Below are 22,798 nucleotides of genomic sequence, written 5' to 3' on the forward strand. Positions count from 1 at the left end.
TATATGATTTTCAGTACAAATATACTTATATGGTTATTATATGTATCAAATATTAAAAACATGATTATGTGAACAAGATAACTTGATTTTGAGATAAATGCACTGTGCAAGTGAAAATTGATTTAACAAGAATAACATGTAAATCAGACAGACAAGATATGGTTAGAACTAACCTCGTCATAGGCTAGCCTTCAAGAGCTTTTGTGTGGCATAGCATTCACGGGCTTACGCGTGGGATAGTGTACATGGGCTTACACATGGGATAGCCTCCATAAGCTTATGTGTATGATAGCCTCCACGAGCTTACGTGTGGGATAGCGTCCATCGGCTTATGCATGGAATAGCATCCATGGGCTTACGCATGGAATAGTCTCTACGAGCTTATGCGTAGGATAGTGTCCACGGGCTTACGCATGGGATAGTCTCTACGAGCTTATGCGTGGAATTTTGTCGGTCTTGGACAAGGTCATGATCTTGGTTAATCCAAAGCCAGAAAATAATTGATATGAAACCAGAAAATCAAGTTAATGAGAAGCGGATGACATGACATAAGAATTTTTTGTTGAACAATTAGTTACATTTGAGATATATATACGTATATATATGCTCCTTTGATGAGATGATAATGAGAACTTATGTGCATGTTATTTGGATAAACTTTCTAAGTATTGATATGATATTCATTTAATCTATTATTGCTAATTGATTATTTTCTTATTACTTATGATGTAGCTATTCGGAATTCTTATTTGGCTGTAAAGATCACAACTCCTTTTCATTTTTCTTTTCAGAATTGCAGGTGGCAAATGTTTTAATACTTGGCTATGGTTGAGATTGCAGGAGAAAGGAACGAATAGATAAAGCATCACTGATACTGGTTGGATAATTAAATTTTGTAATTGGACTAGTTTTGTGTTCGTTATGAATTGAGATTATTTTTGTTCAAGGATATTGAGGTTGTGATAAATTTTCAGGCCTTGCTCTAGGGAGTGTGCGGTTGTGTCATGTGTCCGACCCAGGTGTTAGATTCAGGGCGTGACAAGTGTTCTTTGTTCTGGAGGGTGGTGCCAAATGTGGCTTCAATTATTAAAGAAGGAAACCCCCAACATCACATGGGAGAATTTCAAGCAAGGACTTCATGTCAACTATGGTCTATCTCAATTTGAAAAATTTTTTGGTGCTCTAACAAAGCTACAACAAACTGGTTCGGTAAGAGATTACCAAACATAGTTTGAAAAGTTATTGATAAGAGCAGGTAGATTAAGTCCCTCCCAACAAGGTGGTTGTTTCATAAGTGGCTTGAAGGAGTGCATAAAAACTGATGTTCAAGCTTGCAAGCCAACAACGCTTTCAGCGGCAATTGGTTTGGCAAGGCTGTACAAGGCATGTGCCCATTCCACAAAACGTGCAAATCAAATGGAGATGAAGTCAATAGCCGATAGAATAGTGGTGCATAATTGTAATCCATTACCAATCAAAAAGCTGAGTCCTGCTGAGTTAAAAGAAAGATGAGAAAAGGGACTATGCTTTAATTGCAATGAGAAATTTGGTCCTAGGCATAGATTTAAAAAATTATTTCTTGTTGAGGGCAGCTGGTCTGATGAAGAAGACATCTATAACACTAATGACAACTGCAAAGAAAACCTTGAATAAATGCCAGAAATCTCCATCCATGCTATTAATGGTGTACGAGCTCCCCAAGCTATGAAGGTGCAATGAAGAATGGGTCAACACCAAATCTCAATTTTGGTGGATTCTAGGAGCACTCATAATTTCTTAAACCATAAGGTTGCCAAAAAGTTGGAAATCACTGCTAGCACACCAGGCAAGTTTGAAGTAGCAGTAGCAAATGGAGAAAAGCTTACAAGTTCCAGCCATTGTAAAGTATGTATGATGGTGCAAAAGGTTCCAATTACTGTTGATTTTTATTTGCTTCCTTTAGTTGGTTGTGAAGCAGTTTTAGGTACCCAGTAATTAAGTACATTAGGACCTATTGTTTGGGATTTTTCTAAATTGCAAATGAAATTTAATGTTGCTGAGAAGGATGTTGTTTTGAAAGGATTGGCAGCCCCAGGAGACAAGGCAGTGGATGAACAGGATATTCCAAGAGCTACATCGGAGAAAAGATGGGGTTGTTATTCAAAATTTTTCTCTTAATTTACAAGGTCAGCATGTCGGCTCCACTCCTAAATTTAATTCTCGGTTAGAAGAAGTTCCACAATCTTTTGAAGATGTCTTTCAAGAACCACATGGGTTACCACCTCCGAGATCTCGCAACCACAAAATTCCTCTCAAGCAAGGCAGTGAACCAATTTATGTGAAGCCATACAGGTACCCTTTCAAAAGAATGAAATTGAGAGATTGGTGGCTAATTTGTTAGTTTCAGGAGTGATCCGTCCAAGTCGTAGTCCATATTCTTCTCCAGCGTTACTTCTCAAGAAGCATGATGGTTCATGGAGACTTTGTATAGACTATAGAGCTTTGAATCAAAATACAATCAAAGATAGATTTCCCATTCCCGTCATAGATGAGTTATTCGATGAGATTCATGGAACAAGGTTCTTCACTGAATTGGACTTGCGCTCGGGATATCATCAAATCAGGATGCACCCAGATGACATCTCCAAGACAGCATTCAGGACGCACTAAGGGCACTATGAATTCCTTGTGATGCCTTTTGGTCTCACCAATGCACCAATCCGCCTTCCAGTCTGATGAATGAAGCATTCAAAAATTATTTACCTATGTTCATTTTAATCTTTTTTGATGATATTTTAATTTACAGCAAGTCCTGGATTGATGACCTGATGCATGTCAAGATTACATTATCTTGAGGACTCACAAGTTATTTGTAAAAAAGGAAAAATGTGCATTTGGACAGGAAAAGGTAAAATATGCGGGATATGTGATATCTTGTCATGGTCTTACTGTTGATCCTGACAAGATTGCTTCAACGTTAGAGTGGCCAAAGCCAACCACAGTACAAGGCTTGCTTGGTTTTGGGGCTTAACTGGTTATTACAGAAAATTAATTAAATTAGAGGCAAGATTGTGGAGCCACTAACACAAATGTTGAAGAAGGGATGCTTTAGATGGATCCCTAGAGCAGAAGAGTCATTCGAGCAACTTAAGAAGGCAATGACATAAAAACCCATCTTAGTTCTGCCAGATGTTGAAAAGCCTTTCATTGTCGAATGTGATGCATGCTGGATCGGAGTTGATGGGGTTCTCGTGCAATAATAATGTCCAATAGCTTTTACTAGTCAAGTCTTGCAAGGTAAAAATATATTTTTATCTACTTATGAAAAAGAAATGTTTGCTTTGGTGCTTGCAGTGAGAAAATGGAGGCCCTACTTGCTTGGACGTAAATTCATAGTGCAGACTGATCAAAGGAGTTTGAAGCATCTATGGGAGCAAAAAATCACAACTGCTGTTCAAGAAAAGTGGTTTGCAAAATTAATGCGGTAGGACTTCAAAATTGAGTACAAAAAGGGAAAGGAAAATTTGGAAGCAGATGCACTTTCTAGAAGAGACGAGAAAGGAGAAATTGCAGCCATATCAAGTCCTGTCCCTAGCTGGTTGGAACCAATCATGCAAGAAGTGAGATAATTCTACCTTGCAGCACCTGGTGAAGTTATGCCAATAAGGAGAAGCAGTGGGACCAGAGGAGTATAGGGAAGGTATCCTCTATTTCAAAAACTGTATTTATTTGTTACCTGACTCAACTTTGGTTCCTGTTATTACGGAAGAAATGCACACCAGCACTCATGAAGGATACCAAAAAACTTCGCAAAGGAACATGGTGTAGGACCAAGTCCGGGAAGGCAGTCTTCAGTGGATACGATGTACTCACGTTGCAATTTTGAATCAGGAACAGAAGAAGAGGGAGAAGAGAAGGAGGAGGAAGAAAAGAAGGAGAAGAGAAGGAGAAAGAGAGGAGGAGGAGACGTGGGGAAGAAAATTGTTAATCTTTCATTAAACCCTAATCATGAAAAGAGGCCCCTATATATAGGGCCAAAATACAAAATTTGCATAAATCGCCTTACACAGAAATAAATCCTAATAAACCCACAAATAACACAAATAACCCACAAATAAGCCCTAAAATGCAAATAAGCCCAGAAATAAAAATAGACAAATAAATATGCAAATAAAATGGGTCTGACTCAATCTGGGGGCTCAGGATCATCTGGATGAAGGGCTCTGATGTCCCCATCAACTCCTCCCGGGTGAAAAAAAACTCGACCCCGTCGAGTAACAGGTCTGTCCGGCTGTCGTACTGCTCCAGAAGATCGGGGTCAAGGTGCTGCAACTGTGCTCTGGAAATCCACGTCACATCAGACTTTGGTCGACCTTTCCACCGAACAAGGTAACGTTGGTAACCACTGTTCCTGGTTGAAATAACCTGCTCATCCAATATATGTTCTATTTGTTCTCTGTCGGAAAGTAGACGGCTAGAGTCGTTCGCTCGTGGCTTCTCAAGCAATGGAGACGTTGTTGGATGCAGCGCAGAAACTCAGTGGTGTTGATTGCTGAACTTAGACTGTTGCACGATTGAAGTGGACGCCGAGGAAAGATGACCGGCTAGCGGTTGAAGTTGTGGAGAGGAGATGCTACTGGCGCACAAGTTGATAAAGAGCCTACTGAAGTTTGATGTGGGGACTGGTTGACCTTGGGTCCTCTGGAAGGGACTTCAGGGCGGGCCTGTTGCGGCCCGCGGGTAGAGGGGACTGGGGGTTGGGCCCGAAGGGGCCTGCGGCTTGATGGTCCCGAGGGCCTTGTTTGCGGGTCAAGGAGGGGGAAAGGGGTTCCAATGGGGTGAATGGGGATTTGGGTTCTAAGGAGGGGCGATAGGCGGTGAGGAGGATGGAGGAGCGCGTTGCAGCGGCGACGGTGGCGGATGGCGTAGTGGCGGCGAAGGGAGGGCGGAAGCTTCGGCGACGTTGATGGTGAAGGCCGAGGGCGGTGGCCGCAGTCGGGGAAGCGCTGCGGTGGAGGTCTCGGACGATGGCGGAAGGCGGACGGCTTGGCGGCGGACGATGGGGCGGCAAACCGCGGCGGAAGATGGAAGCGCCGACGTCGGAAACGGCACTGTGGTGGAGGCGGAAGCGGCGTGCGGTCAGGGGAAGAGGGCGCGGCGGAGGGTTCGGCGGGGAACTCAGGGCGGAGCGGCACCGGCGGACGCGGCGGTGGCACCGGTGGACGCGGCGGTGACCTCGGCGGCGACGGGAGGCGGCTCGGGCTTGGGCGGCGCGGCTGGAACCGAGCGGTAGAGTGGCGGTGGCGCGACGGCGGAGGAGCGACAACTGCCACGGCTCGGGGAAGACGAAGAGGTAACTTTTTTTTTTTTTTAAAACCTTGGTTCCTGTCGGATTCGGATTGTCGGGCGTGACCCGCTCTGATAACCCGTTAGTCCTCACGTGCAAGGCACGTGATTTTTTTTTTTTTTTTTTGGGAACCGGGCTAACGGGTTACGAGTTAACGGGCTCGGTACTTACCCGTTAGGGCTTTCTTCAACCTCCCTATGGCTTCGGGCGGTCGTGCCGATAATCGTGGCGGCGGCTGCGGGCGGACGGAGAGCACAGCGGCGGCCGCGGGCTTGCGGCGACCGACCGCGGGCTTGCGGCGACCGACCGCGGGACTCCACGACGGCGGTCCCCTCTGCAGACACGACGCAGGCAGCCGGCCTCAGGCTTCCACGGGCGGCAACAGAGTGCCCGATGGTGGCAGAGCGCTCGGGGCGCGCGGCGACACTTCGGAGGAGGCGGCGCTCGGCCTGGCGGTGGCGCGATGCAGCGGCGGTGGAGTGTGGGAGTGGTGGCCGCAAGCTTGGCGGCTGGCGGAACGGGGCCGTTGAACAGGCGTTTTCCCCTCTGTCTCTGATGAGAACCAAGAGGGACGGACGGACCTTCTCTCTTTTTTTGTTTTTTTTTTTCTCTGGTGAAAACTGACAGAGGGGGGGGTGAAAACCGAGAGAGAGAGTGCCTGGTGAAAACCGAGAAAGAGGGAAGAAAGAGAACAATCGTGGCTTTGGCAGCAGTGGCAAAGCCGAAGCTCTGATACCAAGTTGGTGTAGGACCAAGTCCGGGAAGGCAGTCTTCAGTGGATACGATGTACTCACGTTGCAATTTTGAATCAGGAACAGAAGAAGAGGGAGAAGAGGAGGAAGAAAAGAAGGAGAAGAGAAGGAGAAAGAGAGGAGGAGGAGACGTGGGGAAGAAAATTGTTAATCTTTCATTTAACCCTAATCATGAAAAGAGGTCCCTATATATAGGGCCAAAATACAAAATTTGCATAAATCCCCTTACACAGAAATAAATCCTAATAAATCCACAAATAACACAAATAACCCACAAATAAGCCCTAAAATGCAAATAAGCCCAGAAATAAAAATAGACAAATAAATATGCAAATAAAATGGGTCTGACTCAATCCGAGGGCTCAGGATCATCTGGATGAAGGGCTCTGATGTCCCCATCAACTGAGATAGTACTCCATATCACTACAGGTTGGCATGTAATGATGACACTTGGTGATGATGCGAAATGCAGTGTCACTAATGAAACCCTAATAACTATAATGTAGGACCAAATTTGATGCAGGACAACCTACTAATGCAATCTATTATGATTTCAGAAATCAGCAAGTCTTCACAAAAATAACTTAAAATTTAAATGTTGCTGATTTTTACTTCGGTTATTCAGAATTAAGGATTAAGATTATTCAATTTAAGAAATTAGATTGCAATGAAGTAGTACAGTTGTTCTGATCCTAAATCAATCTGATCAAAGAATGTTGAGAAATGTCCAGTTGCTAGGGTGTGCTAATTTAATATCTAGATTTTAAAAAGCGAATAGGATGGGTTTGAAAGTAGATGTTTTAGGTTTTGCAGTTTGACAGGAAAGTAAGTTTTCAAAATAGGACTGTCATGCAAGAGAACTAGAACATAATTAGATAAACAAGCCGAAGAAAAGTAGAAACCTATCACCTGTCGTGAAGTAGTCGACCAAAATCGTTTGCTCGTGGCTTCCCAAGCAGTGGAGACGATGACACAGTGCCGACACTCAGTGGGGGCTGATTGCTGAATCCGAGCTGTTCAGTTGAAATGGACACTAAAAGGATGCTGCTGTGGGCCTGTAGTAGTTGTACAGTGTGAGCCTGAAAGGTCTGCAGGCCTGTGGCTGCAGTTGGCCCATGTAATGAAGAAAGGAGGGTGGAGTGGTATGGCCCTGTTGAAGAAGAGGCCTGTTGGGCCCTGAGTGCAAATGGAATCGGCGGCCCGCGAAGGTAAGGGGCAAGCGGGGTCTGTGCAGTTGGAAGAGAGGGTGGGGCACGGCACGGTGGAACCGGCTTGGGTGTTAGCAATGCCGGCACAGGCGGAGCTCAGGCGGCTGTTTTCCGCCGTCCTACGCCGGAGATGGAGGCCGAGAAAAGGACGATGGCGGCGACGGCGCTGTGGGCGGTGGTCGAACGGGAGGCGACGACAGAAGCGGTGGAGCACGGGCGGCGGCGGCAGAAAAGGGATAGCAGCTGGGAGAGGATGGCAGCGCTCTGCAAGGCTGCGGTCGGCCGCGGGGAAGGAGGCGCTCGGAGGTCGAGGGCGCACGGCGGCGGGCGCGGCGGTGCAGGTGGAGGCAGCGCTTGGCGACGGCGGCGGTGCGGCAGGGACCGGGCGGCGGATCGGCGTCGGCAGGGCGGCGCTGCGGCGAAGAAGAGGGCAGATGAACAGTTTATCCTCTTTTCTTTTCTTTTCTTTTCTTTTTCCTTTTTTTTGCACGCACGTGCAGTCACGTGCACAGGTTTTTTTTCCTTTCTTTTTTCTTTTCTTTTTTTTTTCCGGAACGGATCCGGGCTAGTGGGGCGGGCTAACGGGTCTGAGACTTACCCGTTGCCTCAACCTTCTTCAACCTCCCGACGGATTCGGGAGGTGGGGGTTCCGTTCCTCGCGGCGGCGGCTGCGGAGACGGGCTGCGGCGGGGCTCTGTGGCGACGGACAACGGCCGGAGAGGGATGGCCGGTCACGGTGGCGGCCGAAGGCGGCTGCCGGCGGTGCAGGCGGAAGCGGGGTGGCGCTGCGATCGGTCTGCTCGTCGGCGGAATTCGGCGGCGGGGAGGCGGCGCGACGCGGAGGTGGAAAGGGGTTTTCCTGACCTCACTTCGAGGTGGTGGCCGCAGGTGGACTGCGGCGGCGAGCGGGAGTGATGGTGGTCGCGGGTGTGACAGGCAGTGGAGGCGAGCACGGGCGTGATGGCTGGTGGGAAGGGGAAAACCCGACGAAGGGGCTTTCCTTTCTCCTCTGGTGTGAACCGAGAGAGAAAGAGAGAGAGAGAGAGAGAGAGGAAGGGGTGGTGGGCCGTGGGAAGTCGATGGAGAAGCAGTGTCGGGGAGGCGGAGGCGGTGGGGTGAGGCTGCGCAGCGGGGTGGCGGTGGATTCAAGTGGCAGCAAGGGAGAAAGCCGCTGTTTAGGTACTGGGGCTTTGGCAGCAGGGGCAAAACCAGCCTTGCTCTGATACCAAGTTGGTGTAGGACCAAGTCCGGGAAGGCAGTCTTCAGTGGATACGATGTACTCACGTTGCAATTTTGAATCAGGAACAGAAGAAGAGGGAGAAGAGGAGGAGGAAGAAAAGAAGGAGAAGAGAAGGAGAAAGAGAGGAGACGTGGGGAAGAAAATTGTTAATCTTTCATTAAACCCTAATCATGAAAAGAGGTCCCTATATATAGGGCCAAAATACAAAATTTGCATAAATCCCCTTACACAGAAATAAATCCTAATAAACCCACAAATAACACAAATAACCCACAAATAAGCCCTAAAATGCAAATAAGCCCAGAAATAAAAATAGACAAATAAATATGCAAATAAAATGGGTCTGACTCAATCCGGGGGCTCAGGATCATCTGGATGAAGGGCTCTGATGTTCCCATCAGAACAGATATGTTTTCTATTGGAAGGGAATGAGAAAATGTACTACGAACTTTATTAGAAGTTGCAACACAAGTCAAAGACAAAAGTGGGAGAATCTCGATCCTGCTGACTTCTACAACCACTCCCTATTCCTCATCAGGTATGGACAGATATCTCAATTGATTTTATAGGACTCCCTAATTCTAAAGGAAAATCAGTCATCTTTGAGGTAGTAGATTGACTTTCAAAATGTGCACACTTTATTCCCATATCTCATCCTTACATTGCTGCTGCCATAGTACAAATATTTTCTGAGCACATATTTAAATTGTATGGCATGCCGAAAAGTATTGTATGTGATGGAGATGCTACATTAACAATTGTTTTTAGGAAGGAGCTGTTCAAGTTGCAGGGGACAAGCTTCAATTTCAGCATATCTTATCACCCACAAACTGATGGCAAAGTGAAGTAGTGAACTGGACTGTTGAAATGTATCTTAGATGCTTCACAAGTCATAAGCCAAGCGAGTGGGTGCGTTGGCTTTCACGGGCAGAATTTTGCTACAACACCGAAGACTCCATAAGAAATAGTTTATTGTAGACAACCGCCTACACTATTATCCTATGTTCCTGGAACCACCCAAGTGGAAGCAATTGATCAAGAATTAAAGAATAGAGAGCCAGTCATCAAAGAGTTGAGAAAGCAGCTAACCACTACCCAAGAGCATATGTATAGGATTTATGATGCCAATCATACAGAAAGAAGCACCGAAATTGGAGATTTTGTTTACTTGAGATCGCAACCTTACTGACAAGCGACTGCAGCCCTTCAAAAAAATTTGAAGCTATCACCAAGATTTTATGGGCCATTTGAAATCATTCAGAAGGTGGGAAATGTGGCTTACAAATTAAAGTTACCAGAAGGATGCAAAATACACCATGTTTCCTGTTTCTTGGCTTAAAAAGAAAATAGGGTCCAATGTAGCAGTCCAAAATTCCTAGCTTAAAATTCAAGGAGACTCATTCCCATTCCACAAGCTATCCTGGACCGACGTTCAAGGAAAAACAGGGCCGTAGTATTGGTGCACTGGCAAGGTTTATCACCGGCAGATGATACTTGGGAGGATGCTGAAGATCTATGCCTGAGATTTCTGGATGTCACCCTTGAGGACGAGGGTGTTTTCTAGGGCGGAGCGATGTTACATGTCCTACTTTCAGGAAAAAACAGGCCAAGGTTTCAGCAACACGTTTAAGTCATGGGCTTGTCCGCGTTGGGGTCATAGATTGTGAGTCAGGGCAGCACATGACAAGGTCAAGGAGTCTTAGTAGGAGTTTGTTTTGGCCTTTTGTTATCATGCAATTGCTATTTTTTGCTTGTTTTTAACCACTTTCTACTGAAGTTATGTATATAAATGGGAACAGTTGCATGGAATAAATGATGCAAGAGCAGGAGCCCGAGTCATCCTAGATGTGCATCATGTTTGGAAGGTCGCTTCGGTCTGCCCAAAACACAGTGGGTCCAGTATTTTTACCACCTAGTTACATTGGGTTCAAGTGTTCCGGCGCCTAATTTAATTGAGTCCTTAGGCGTTGAAGAGTCCTATTTTATTTGGAGTCCATGAGTCCTAGTTGACTAGGAGTCTTGAATTAAAGAGTTGGGTCCAACATTGGGTGTATCCAATGTTAGATTGAGTCCATGTCTAGAATGGGTCAAGTCACATTGGGTTTAGTTGTTCCAACACCTAATTTAATTGAGTCCAAGGTGTTAAAGGATCTTGATTTGCTTTCAGAGTTGTGTGATGAGTCCATGTGTCATGTAGGAAAAAGTCCTAAAAGAATTGGACTCTCTTCCCATGCGGCATGAAAAGTCCTCATTGAGTTGGGCTCTTGGTCATACGGCATGAAGAGTCCAAGCCAACTTAGACTCTATCCCATGCGCTAAGAGGAGATTCAATTTAGGTAGGAGTCTTAATTAGTAAGTTATTTGAATGAGTCAGTTGTTTGATTTAAATTAAAAGAATCCATGTTTAGTAGGAGTCCATGTTTAGAAGGAATTTCTAAAATTTCTGGTTGTAAGAGTCTTTATTTTTCCAACCTCCTTCTCTATATAAAGGAGAGGTTGAAGAATAAAATTCAGAATTAATTTAAGTGAATTTTTTTAGAGTTTTTGAGAGCTTTGAGAGCCCTTCATGTAAGAAGAGAGCCTCTTCTCCTTCTTTGGTGGGACACCAAAAAGAGGTGAAGGAAGAAGGTGCGACTCCTCTTCCGCCTAGTTTTGTGGATATTTAAGTGGATGTGAGACTCTTCCCTTAAACCTATACTTATTCTTTCTTAGAATCCTTCTTCCTTTAGAATTCCAAGACTCCATCCACGTTCAAGCTCCCCCCCCCCCCCCGGTTCAAACCCAAACTAATTTGGGTCCCAAGCTAACTCCATCCGCCCTAGCCTTAGCCAATACAATTTTCAAAATTCAGCCCCCAACAATAGACCCAATTGACATCAATTAGCCACCTTCCCATCTTCTTCTTCCTCCCTTCTCCATCTAAGAACCCTAGCCCCATTGCCAAAGGGAAGAAAAAAAAAGAGATCAGCCACCATCATCCCCAAATTTCAGCAACCTGGCCCATTCCGGACTACGTCAATTGGTATCAGAGCATCCCTTCCCATCTTGATCACGTTTCAGCATCCCTTTTTTTTCCAAGCCGCAGCCACAATCAAGAGAAAAAATTTATTGCCACGCCCACCATCCCCTTCTTCATCTCCCGTCTACGTCAATAAAAGTGATGTGTGTGGTTAAAACCCAAAAGACAACTATTAGGTTGTCGTACTTGGAGGTTGTGGTTTCCTTTTAAGTAAACCTGATGGAAAAAATATTGAATACCTCGACCTCGGACCAGATCGACCTCGGCAACCTCGGTACAAACTGAGGTAGGCGACTTCAGCCCCAACCAACGACCCAACCGACCGAGGTGAGCAACTTCACCTCCGACCAAAGAGCCAATTGACACGTGCGAACAGGGACTGACAGTCCTAACAATCGGCCGTCATGACAGCGACTGTCCATTGCAACAGCTCCGCATTCGGCGCGCGACAGTACCATATGCCACCCACGTCGTAGCCGTACCACCAGATGCCGTCTGGCGATTGGTGCACCCCGCGCCGACCCAGATAATGACAAAATCGACTCTCCCACATAAAAGGGCGATCCGAGGGACCTCAAGTACACAAGAATAAAGCAACACAATACGATACTTTTTTCTTCCACACTGTTACCACTCTATTCTGATTTCGGCATCGAAGGATCCCCCACCGAAAACTCTCTGGCAAGCAGACTTCTTGCGGAGCCCGAAACCTACTCTGCTAGAATAGCCCGCCGCGCTTATAGTCAATGAGTAGTTCAACCTGCTCATTCAGCAGGTTTAGATACTGACCGCGGCAATTTAGGGCTTGCAGCAAGCAGCAGCACGGCAGAAATTGGTCCGGCCGGAATCTGGTTAACCCAGCCACCATTGCTAGTCGTCGGTGCACCGCATGCACCTGGTCAGCCACTACTCTTGAGGCCGAGACACGGAGTGGTCCCGCCAGAGTTGGCATACCCAATGGGGTAGCCCTAATCAGGATGGAAAACAGCATACTACAAGCCCTCATTCCGACAAGGACTTTGCTTCGAGCTACTTGCCTCCTAGCCACACAGAGCCTCCGCCCTAGCGAGACGCCGACCTCAATAGGAGAATCGAGATGGGCAGACAGATTCAGGCCCTCCGGGGACAGGCTCCGAGGGCGAACAACGACCTCAACTTCTCGGAGCTCCCCTTTACCAGGCACATCATGGAGGAACTGATCCCATTTCAGTTCAAGATGCCCCAAGTAAAGCCATATGACGGCATTGCGAATCCTCTAGATCACCTAGAGAGCTTCAATGCTCTCATGATGCTACACGAAGCCACTGATATCGTGCTTTGCGAGGCCCTCCCTGCAACCCTTCATAAGGTGGCTTGATTCTGGTTCTCAGAGCTTCGACCCAAATCTGCAAACTCTTTCGAGCACACTTCGCCTCTAGCCGGAGACAGCGTTGTGGTTCGAATGCACTGTTGGACATCAAACAGAAGAAGAAGGAGTCCTTTAGAGACTATGTTAGCCGCTTCAATGCGGCGACACTAGAAGTCCATGACGTAGATCAATCGATCGCAATATCCGCGATGAAGAGCAGCTTATGGCCGTCGCGCTTTCTCTTCTCCTTGGAGCAGCACTTCCCCACCGACTTCGCTGAAATATTGGCGCGAGCAGACAAGTATGCCAATGCAGCAGAAGCTATGGCCTCTCATCACGAGTCTGCTAGCGAGAGATCTTCCAAAGGAGGCAAGAGAGGGCACGAGGAGCGAAGAGAGCCGAGAAGCACTTCACCTCAGCGCGAAAGAAGCTCACGACGACCCAAGAGCCCCTCTCGAAAGTTTGAAAGGTACACCCCTCTCATTGCACCGAGGACCTAGATCCTCATATAGATCGAAGGTCAAGGCTACCTGCACCCTCCGCATCGAATGACGACCCCGGCATTCAAGAGGGATTAGAAGTACTACCGCTTCCACTGGGACCACGGCCATGGTGGCCTGGCCCCCCACTTGTCGGCGGCCACGGTCAGCCGCAACCCCGACCAAACCGGTGACGACCGACGGTGATACAAAAAGGAAAGTGAAGACTGAAACAAGGCATCCCTGTTTTGGCGTTTCCCCAACGATTTGCTGGATCTAATCATGGTGAACCATCCCAAAAGCGATGGAGAAGAAAAGGTGGAGATGGCGCCTTACATTGGTCCGGTGAGACACTCCGACGACCTTTCTCGGCGGAAGGATAGAAATATTACACAGGAAGAGAGGAGTTGAGTCAAACGATGTCTTACCAAATTTTTGGTGGATCTCAGAGGAGGATATCGAGGGCCTTTAAATAGGCACAATTTAAAGTTCGATTCACCCTGACATTCCCAGATTTTCAGCGGATAAGGCACCAAAATAGGGAGGAAGACTCCCAGTCGGAGTTTTCTTCCCCAATTTTCCCGACATGCGTGTTTCCCCACGTGCCGCGCACGTGAGGCGTCGTGGGATCGTGGGCCTGGCCACTCTGGGCCGGCCCACGAACGGGTTTGGTGAGTGAGGCAGCTCAAATCGGGCCTGGCCGCTCCGGGCCGGCCCACAAGCCCAATAAATTATAACAAAAAATCAATTTTTACACAAACAATAACCAAATATATATGCCAGTATTTGGTGTAGAAGATGCATGCATGTATTCTATCATCTACAACTGAATGCAAGAATATTTTGCCCAAAAAAATGAAAAAGAATGCATGCGTATCAATTCACAATATGATGGTTAGTCATGAGCACGCACACAATGTTAAAAAGGCTTCAAATTCTATGTACGCTATAATAAAACAATAAAGTAACTTCAACACCAAATGGCAATCTGATCAAGAAAAAGTAAGGCACCTACTCTGATGGTGGCCGACAACAACCAGCCTCAATCGGGGTAAGTTCTGCCAACTTATACTCTTTCAGAGTCTGCATAGAATTGAGAAAAGTAAGAGTAAGGATCTGATGTAAATCAAATATTAGAAAACGAGGAAAATTGAAACAGACCTTGTATTTTTTTGGCAAATTATTGCAGTCCTCGGTTTTCACAAGGCAACTCTTTAAGCGTCTCCAGTTTTTAGTATTGTTAAGCTCAATTAAGGTAACAAGCCAAATTAGTATAGTTACGAGAATATCTACTCAAACTAACATAGCTGAGAGAGCTAAGTGTTCATAAAAACAAAGAAGCCTAACCTGTTTTAAGAACCAAGAACTATAATCTTGAAGATGATACTCTTTGTACCTGAAAAGATGATTATGTAAATTGACCGATTTAGCATCTCGACTAATATCATCTTCTATTAGAAATACGATCCTGGCTCCTCAGGTAATAATAAGCATCAACTTTGTTTGTATCTCTACTTCTAAAATCATTCTTGAAGATTGTGTTCTCAGAATAGAAAATATACCAAATGTTGATGAGGATAAAATCAAAAATCAAATGATGGAAGAAAGGAAAGCAACAAAGTCAAGGGAAGGCTCCTGGTTATGACTATTAGTTAATTAACTCACATAATTCTAGAAGACAGATGTGAACCTCTTGCAAGAAAAAATGGATCCATGTTTAACCTTTGCAGTCCATATATCAAATAGACAAATATGAGAAACTTGACAGTTTTTAGGTAGAGTTGGAAGAATGCACAAAAATATTGGGGGCTAGAGGCAGCTTACAGATCCTCAATATTAGAATGATAAGAGGTCATCTCAAGGTTGCTCATGTTTCTCACATCAGCAGACTTAAGAAATGAAATTACTATAGTACTTCATGATTTGCAATCTTACCTCAGTCCAGCTTCAGCATGACCAGATCCATTATTTGTTATGATAAACCTATTAAAGCAAAAGCAAAAATGTTTGAATGAGATTCCAAAATCTGTGAAACAGAAAATGTTTAAGAAAAAGAAAGGCATGCCAAATTTAGATAAAACAAAAAATTGTTACAACTTGTTCATCCATAAAGCACTGATTTAGTACTTAAAAAAAAAATAAAGCGCTGATTTAAACTTGTCCTATTGGTATGTCCCTGCATGATGAGTTCAGTTTTGAAGGTTTGATACCAATGGAGCCCTTCGACCATAAGTCAAAATGTTGCAATTTAGACAACAAATTTAATAGGAGACATAGTAACTAATGTTTCGAGAAAATAAAACAACGTAGGAAATGAAGCAAACAACAAATTTTCGTGACTTGTCAAGTGGCCCCTGCTTTTGTCAATTTTAGTTGCCTACTTTGTGTCCCTGGGACTCAAAAGTGCTAAAAAGCTTGCTGTTGATGTACACATTGTATGAATTACTGACTAAACTTAAGCCTGTCACAAGACTTTCAGGATTCTTTGGCACAAGATTTGCCCATTTGACTCATTGTAGGATGTTACAATTGTGTTAAATGGTACTCACTAGGTAAAAATTGTAAGCAAGGTTTTAGATAACCAGTCAAAAAAATATTAAGATAAATCAGTAAATTCACATTTACATCTAAAGGCCAACAACCAATGGTCCCTAAGAGCAGTGTGATATATTGTCATTCATGATCAGAAGTTTTGTCCAACAATCAAGCATTAGCTAAAGAACCTGACAGTTCGATCCAGTCTGACCCAATTATAACCAATTCAACCCTACCCCATTCTGAGGGCACAAATTTTACTGGTTTGGTATGCCCCAAACCACTTGGTTCGATATGCCCCAAACCACTTGGTTCGGGATGGTTCAGCAGTCCTTGTTCCAAAGGACCAAAGCAACGTAACTTTTTTGTTGTTTCCTACTTGGGAGGTGAAACCCAAGTTATAAACAAATAATGCATGGTGGCTGGGGAGAATGAAAAATAGATTATGTTAAAGTCAAGTCAATAAGGATGCTTAGTGGTGATGACATCTCCATTATAAAGGTTTTCTTTCTTAAAACTACAATAGTTTGTACTATTATTTATTATGGTTCAGCACCTTAAAGGAATTAATCACTTACTAAACAGAAGTTCTGTTCCAAGCATTGTAAGCAATGCCTTTGAAAATTCGAGAAACCTTAAACCAAAACTAGAAAGGAGAGCTTCCAAAAGAGATTGTCCAAGGGATAACCTTGGACTAGAACTGCACTTCTACTAAAATGCCAACTCGAGAAAGATTGTGAATCATCCTCATGTTAGGAAGGGAAACTAGAATTTTGTTTCTATCCAGGTGCCAAGACTCTCAAGCAAGGTTGGTTGTACCAATACCGAAACCCATACCAGTTGGCCGGCGGTACAGTACAAGTACGAACCAGTGTTGTCCGTATCCTTTTTGAGGTGTACCGACATAGGGAAACCTGGGGAGGAACGGGGAGAGGGAGAAGGAGAGGAAAAGAGAGAGAGAGGGAGGGAGGGAGAGAGGAGGAGGGAGGGGGAAGAGAGAGACCGAGAGGGAGGGCTTTCAAGCCTCCATCTTATTGATGGCCGGGGTCCCCCCCTGTTTCAAAATAGGGGGCCCCAAATTGTTTTTGGGCTTCCTGAACAAAAGTCGGCAATTGATTTGCCAACTTCATTGCCCCCTATTTCAAAATGAAACCAAAATAGGTCGACGAGATAAGGACTCGAAGGCCCTCTCCCTCCCTTCCTCCCTCTACCCCTCTCCCTTCCTCCCTCTCCCCCTCTCCCCCTCTCCTCTCCCTCCCTCCCTCCCTCTTTCCCTCTCTCACCTTCTCCCTCTCATCCCTCGCCCGATTTTTTGAACCAAAGGGTGGAACCATGCTAGTCCACCCTTAGAACGGTTCCATACACCCCGTAACAGACAATTCGAGATGGTACCATGAACCTTGCTCTCAAGACCCACCAAAATCAGTTCTTCTAAACAGCATCACCTCAACCTTATTGAGACCCACTAGTCTACCTTCCATGTTAGTGTCACCCCAATCACTCCCAAACATATGTCCTTCCTTAAATGCCGCATCATATCTCCATCCAACTTCAGAAAACCCTTAGAGCTTGCTGGTTCAGTCTTATAAACTCTATGGAAGGAGCTCACCACGAGAGAAATGATTGCTGATGGAGGAGAAACAGGATTCTAAGAGCAAAAACACCGATATCCTATGTCCTACATAAATGGAATTTCACCCTGTTTCTACACTCCCTTCCGAAATGCCATATCTCACCATATCTAAAGTAGGTAGCAGTGGAGTTAATCGTGGAAGGAGCAATAGCTAACTTGCCCCCTTTAAAGTCCCCACTAACCCCCCAATATCCTGAATTAGTCCTTGAGAAACAGGCCCATTTCATGTCTAAAGCAGCACTAAAAGAAGAGTTGAGATTCTTAGTTCTCATCTATGTAGCCTCCACCGCATCCCCGTAGTATAGTTCTGGAACTCCAAACTTGGTCTGGTAGATTAATACGAAATGATATGATCAGTCCTATTTAGATAAATAAATAAATAAATAAAAATTGAGTGAAGCTTGATCATTTCGAGATGACTAGGATATCTTAGCGACCACTTTTGGATGGCTAACCTCCTTCAATACTTACTTTGTTCTGTAATGTGGAAAAGCAAATTATAGACTCATTTATGTAAAACCTCTTAGTCCATCTATAAGGGAACTTGGAGCTAAGGCATCCCAAATAAGCCTACCCAATCATATCTAGAGGGTATGAGGATCTTATCTATCCATCTTCTAAGGTTATGAAATACCCTTCTGAGTCTAATAACAATAGGAACTTCAAAATATATACCAAAATGAAAATGAAGAAACCCAACAAAGAGCCATTGTTCATTATCATTTGAGCAAGTCTTGGTCTTTTTTCAAGTGCAGACTCTCTCTTAAATTTTGGAAACTGGATCTTCAAAATGGAAAAGTTAACCATGCAAAAGAGTCATTGCATAATGAATAGAAGTATCAAAATCATCAATCCATCTGTTAAAGAAGAAAAAGAAAACTATTGTTTTTTGGACTTAGGTCTAGGTCCCAACCTGAACAGAATAGTGACTGTGATAATAGGACCAAAGTATGGCACATAGATTAGCTCATTAACCTCTATAGTGCTATGTGTGAGTTGAAAAATAGCATTCAGACTTCCAGTGGAAATTTTTTAAGACAAATGTAGGATGTTTTTTAGTATAAATCAAGATGTATACTGACAATGGAAAGTAAGCATCAAATAAGCATAGTAAAAGTGGGGATGACGAAAGTTCATGAATTGAAAATGGTTCGGTTAAGGAATTTGGAGCAATACTAATCAAGAATAATACAATAAAACCTTATGACATTGTCCGAACAAGTGATGCATGGGTACATATGATATATTTATCCAGTAATTGATTAGGTTTGAGAAGTTATAAAGAGGCAGTTGTGACCAAGAATGACTTGAATAGAAAAATTAAAGGGAGTCAAAAAAATCATTTATGATGCCAGACTACTGCAGATTAGCTAAAAGCTTCCATCTCTTTTCAAATAATTTCTAAACACAATTATAAGCAAGCTAGCTAGTCTAAGTACTAAAGAGATCACTGAAGTAGTATAATCAAGCATGCTAGTGGCATAATCACTCTGTAGTTTTAACTTTTCTACATGCTAGTCCATGTCACGAGTCAAAATGGAAGAGTTTTGCATGCTCACCATACCAAATCCTAGCAGGCACAACCATGGTATGTGCTACTTAAATTCTTGATATACCTTAATTTTAGCACAAGTTGGTTTTGAACAAGTTAACCATTAATGTTTACTAACATCTTATAAGTTTGTTGAATATTTCACTACCAATAATAAGTACATATTCAACTGTGAATAAATCAGTCTTCCTTCCTTGAAATTCCACCTGATCGACATTGAGTTAAAAGATGAAATTTAGATAAAGAGCATAAACAGAACCTTAACCAAAACAGAGGACAACAATTCACTGCATTAACATATGTTATTTTAATCCCTAGGAAAATTCAATCTACCAAATGTACAAACAATTAGTTATTAGAATAAGTCACATCTTTGTTGAGGTCTTAATTCCATGTGCAAACTTGATATAGGTCAAGTTTAATTTTCTATCTTGGGCAAGTGTTCTTCCTCATAAGAAGAAAAAAAACTGATGGCAATTATTCCTGGAGAGTCCCTAGTGGATCTGATGCATGTCAAAGTTGATGATAGAAAAGAAGGTAGCCTTTCCTCTCCCTACTTCTTCACTTTGGCTTTGCTTGGTTTTTGGATTTTTCTTTATAGTTATGGAAATTGTTGAGAGCTATGGAATGGGGTTTATTTTTGGGAGTGGTTATACATTTAAGGTGGATTGTCAGAAAGAAGTAAAAGAGCTATATATTCTGTGAATTTCTATCAAATCAAGCATCGCATAAATGACACTCACAGTATTGGATTTCACAAAATCAATACTTACGCCAACACAGTGAACACCATAATTGCCACCAAAATCAAGCACAAAATCACAAGATACTGAATTTTTTATGTCAAGGTCACTTTATAATAGCATAGGAAAGAAAAAATAGCTTAAAATTTATAAAATTGTGATATATCAACAAACTGAAAAAGGATACCACCCACAGCAGTATGGTGACGTTCTTCCAAGCTCCAAGGAACCCAATCAAGGATCTAAAAGTTTGAAGAATACCCAAATAAAATACCAAAAGAGAGAAGCAAATTGTCAAGATAGATTTCTGTAGCATATGCATAAAATGCTTACATTAGAAGGATTAAAGCGCCAATACCCACGACAGGGAGCGTTAAGGTCTTTCGGCATGCATCATGGTGGATACTCATCCATATCCCAAAACAAATAACCGCTATTGCTAATATCTGTATGATCCCATTAAGAGTAAACCAACAAATTTATAGACCAATAGAAGAACTTGTAACAATTAATAAAAAGCAATAACATTAAAGTCACATGTTTTCCTACTTCCACAAATATGAAATAACAGTAAACAAAAATCCAAGTTGTGGAAAATCAGCCTAAGACCTCAATCCATCTTTCCCATTTGTCATTTCTTTTTCTTATATACAACGAGGTTTGAATTATGAGGACTTCAAGGGAAAAAAAATTTCAAGGATAACAGAATTTTTCCATTCTAAAATGTACAGTACATCAATGCAGAGGTATCTTGCGTTAAGGGTAAAAACATCAAAAATATGTGTTATTTTTTCCTCCAAAGAACCAAAAAAAAATCACATGTAGAAAGGTGTAAAAATAATATCACCTGGGCGGCACCTGAAACAAATCCATGTTTGCATTTGCATCAAGGGGAAAGAACAGATGATAATTTTCCTTTTAGTAAAGAAGCACTACCAGAATCTTTAAAGAAATGACTAAACCCCAGATGGAACTTTTTTTAAAAAAATAAAAGAAGTGAGTATGTTGGAAGAAGAGAGGACAAGAATCAAAAGAGGGAATCGAAGTAGCAAAATTACCTCTGCGAAAAACAAAAACAAAAAAAGATTAAAATTCATACAAGTGAACCAAAATGAGAGGAAAAAGATCCTGATATGCTCACCATGGTGAAAAAGTTGATCCACCTGACAACAAAGGTGCTCGTGCCGGTGCTCATCTTTGCTCTCCCCTTCTCCCCTCCCAAAAGCTTCGACTAAGAGAGAGAGCGAGAGAGAGAGAGAGAATTGGTGAAGGAAGGTGTCTTGAGGGACAAGGATAGGAGTTCGGACAGTGGGATATGTTTTAAATCCTGGGCGAATAGATTTGGTGAAGGAAGGATGTCTTGAGAGGGACAAATGTCGGAGTTCGGACGGTGGGAGATGTTTTAAATCCTGGGAGAATCCAGCGGAATCAGCCTCGCTGCACCAGAGCAAACCGGTAACAAAAACGGGGGCCGTACCAGCTTGGGTTTCTTTACTTGTTTGTCTTTCCTAAATGGCCCAGGGTTCTTTTAGTCAGCAAGATCAAACCTTGTGTGTTTTTTTTTCCTTTTTCTTTTTCAGTTTCTTTTGCTAAAAGTAAAAAATAAATGATATATTCCAAAAATTAGAAAGAGATTTCGTTTTTGGAAGCGTTTCAAGAGTTGTAGAAACGAAGCCAGTTGGGAAACCAGGAGAACAGGGCCCAGTCCCACCACAGACCTAGTTAATTTTAATTAATTTCCTTAAAGGAAGATTTCCGCATCCAATTTCTGCTGTGAGCATAATTTTTCTCATATGACAGTGCCACTAAGGCCTTGAATCCTCATCTCAAGGCTCTCATATTCCAAGATTAGAAGCAATGTTATCGAAAAAATCACAAAAAAAAAGCTATGAATTGAAGAAATAAATATGCACCCTAGAAGCTAAATAAGTTCTTTCATCTGAACCAAGTCCCCATTTCTTAGGCCCAGGACATGTCCTCCATTGTTTGAACTTGGAGTCTCCCTAATAAGCATAATTAGGCAAACTCATTTGTGATTCTAAGAAATATCTTAGTGAATTTGTTTGGTTGCAATGAGGACTGTTAGGACCCTAGGGGCTTCGCATCATGTGGTTGTTTAGTGATTGGGGATCTAATTTCATGGAGTGTTCATTTTTAGATGCAGGTGGCAATTGGTGATTGGATGCAAGGACCCAACATGGTGCAGTTGTGTCCAGCCAATGGCTGAGCATCAATACAAACAGTTGACCACAGTTGTATCTGGTCAAATTATATGCTAATAAAGAAACGGCTCGGCTCAATTATAAGCGTTTTGGAACCTGACTATCACAATGATAGGCTTTCACTTTTTAAGTCGGGCGAAACTGTTCCCAGATAAAACAAGCCCACTTACAAGCCTTTTAAAACATTGATTAATAGTTAAAATGAAAAGCTTTTCGAGTTAAAGTAATACCTATTATCAACTTTAGCTCCAAGAGAACTAAGCTTGTACATATTGTGCACTAGTATGGAGACCTAGATTTAAAATTAAAGTCTTCCTTTTGAACCCGGGACATTTATATCCTACAAACAAAAGACCATTAGGATTTTATTTCTAAAATCTTCAATATGATCGAGTCAGTGTTTTAGTTTAGCATGCATTTTGAAACTACATGAAGGGCCTCCTAATGGAACTTAATTTTCATGACGTTGCAACTAAGTTTGTTTCTAGGTCCTTAACAAAGGAAACAGACTAATTAATTTTTCCCCAGCCAGTAAAGTAGCATATAGCTACTGCATATGCAGGGCTGGCTCAACTCCTAAGCGACTGAGGCGGTCGCCTAAGACCCCGGCTTGAAGACTCTTGGCTATAATAAATGTATTGAGGCCTCCAAAAGACTCTTAGCTATAAATGTATTGAGATCCTCAAACCTAAAGACTCTTAGCTATAAATGCAGCATTGAGGCTCCAAGCTTAGAGACTCT

At 43.3% G+C, this 22,798-nt stretch overlaps 1 protein-coding gene across 5 annotated transcripts in view; it reads right to left on the minus strand.

Annotated features, from left to right (window-relative positions):
- Positions 1 to 21,256, minus strand: part of LOC120110757 (tetraspanin-10-like) — a 29,751-nt gene extending 8,495 nt beyond the window's left edge. Inside the window, exons 1-8 of one of the 5 annotated variants that reach the window (XM_088723368.2) lie at positions 20,977 to 21,256; positions 20,169 to 20,281; positions 20,023 to 20,077; positions 19,866 to 19,921; positions 15,308 to 15,355; positions 14,720 to 14,768; positions 14,534 to 14,617; positions 14,388 to 14,455 (exon numbers count right to left, since the gene is read on the minus strand). In XM_088723368.2, the coding sequence (XP_088579494.1) occupies positions 14,388 to 14,455; positions 14,534 to 14,617; positions 14,720 to 14,768; positions 15,308 to 15,355; positions 19,866 to 19,921; positions 20,023 to 20,077; positions 20,169 to 20,281; positions 20,977 to 21,030 (527 nt within the window). In that variant the 5' untranslated portion in view covers positions 21,031 to 21,256. The remainder of the gene's footprint in view (positions 1 to 14,387; positions 14,456 to 14,533; positions 14,618 to 14,719; positions 14,769 to 15,307; positions 15,356 to 19,865; positions 19,922 to 20,022; positions 20,078 to 20,168; positions 20,282 to 20,976) is intronic. The other 4 variants (XM_088723370.2, XM_088723366.2, XM_088723367.2 and 1 more) reach the window with 4 other exon arrangements.
- Positions 21,257 to 22,798: the final 1,542 nt, after the last annotated feature.

This window comes from Phoenix dactylifera, chromosome 6 (assembly GCF_051530095.1).
Source record: "Phoenix dactylifera cultivar Ajwa chromosome 6, Ajwa_hap1_PhDact_Kaust_v1.1, whole genome shotgun sequence".
Taxonomy (NCBI): domain Eukaryota; kingdom Viridiplantae; phylum Streptophyta; class Magnoliopsida; order Arecales; family Arecaceae; genus Phoenix; species Phoenix dactylifera.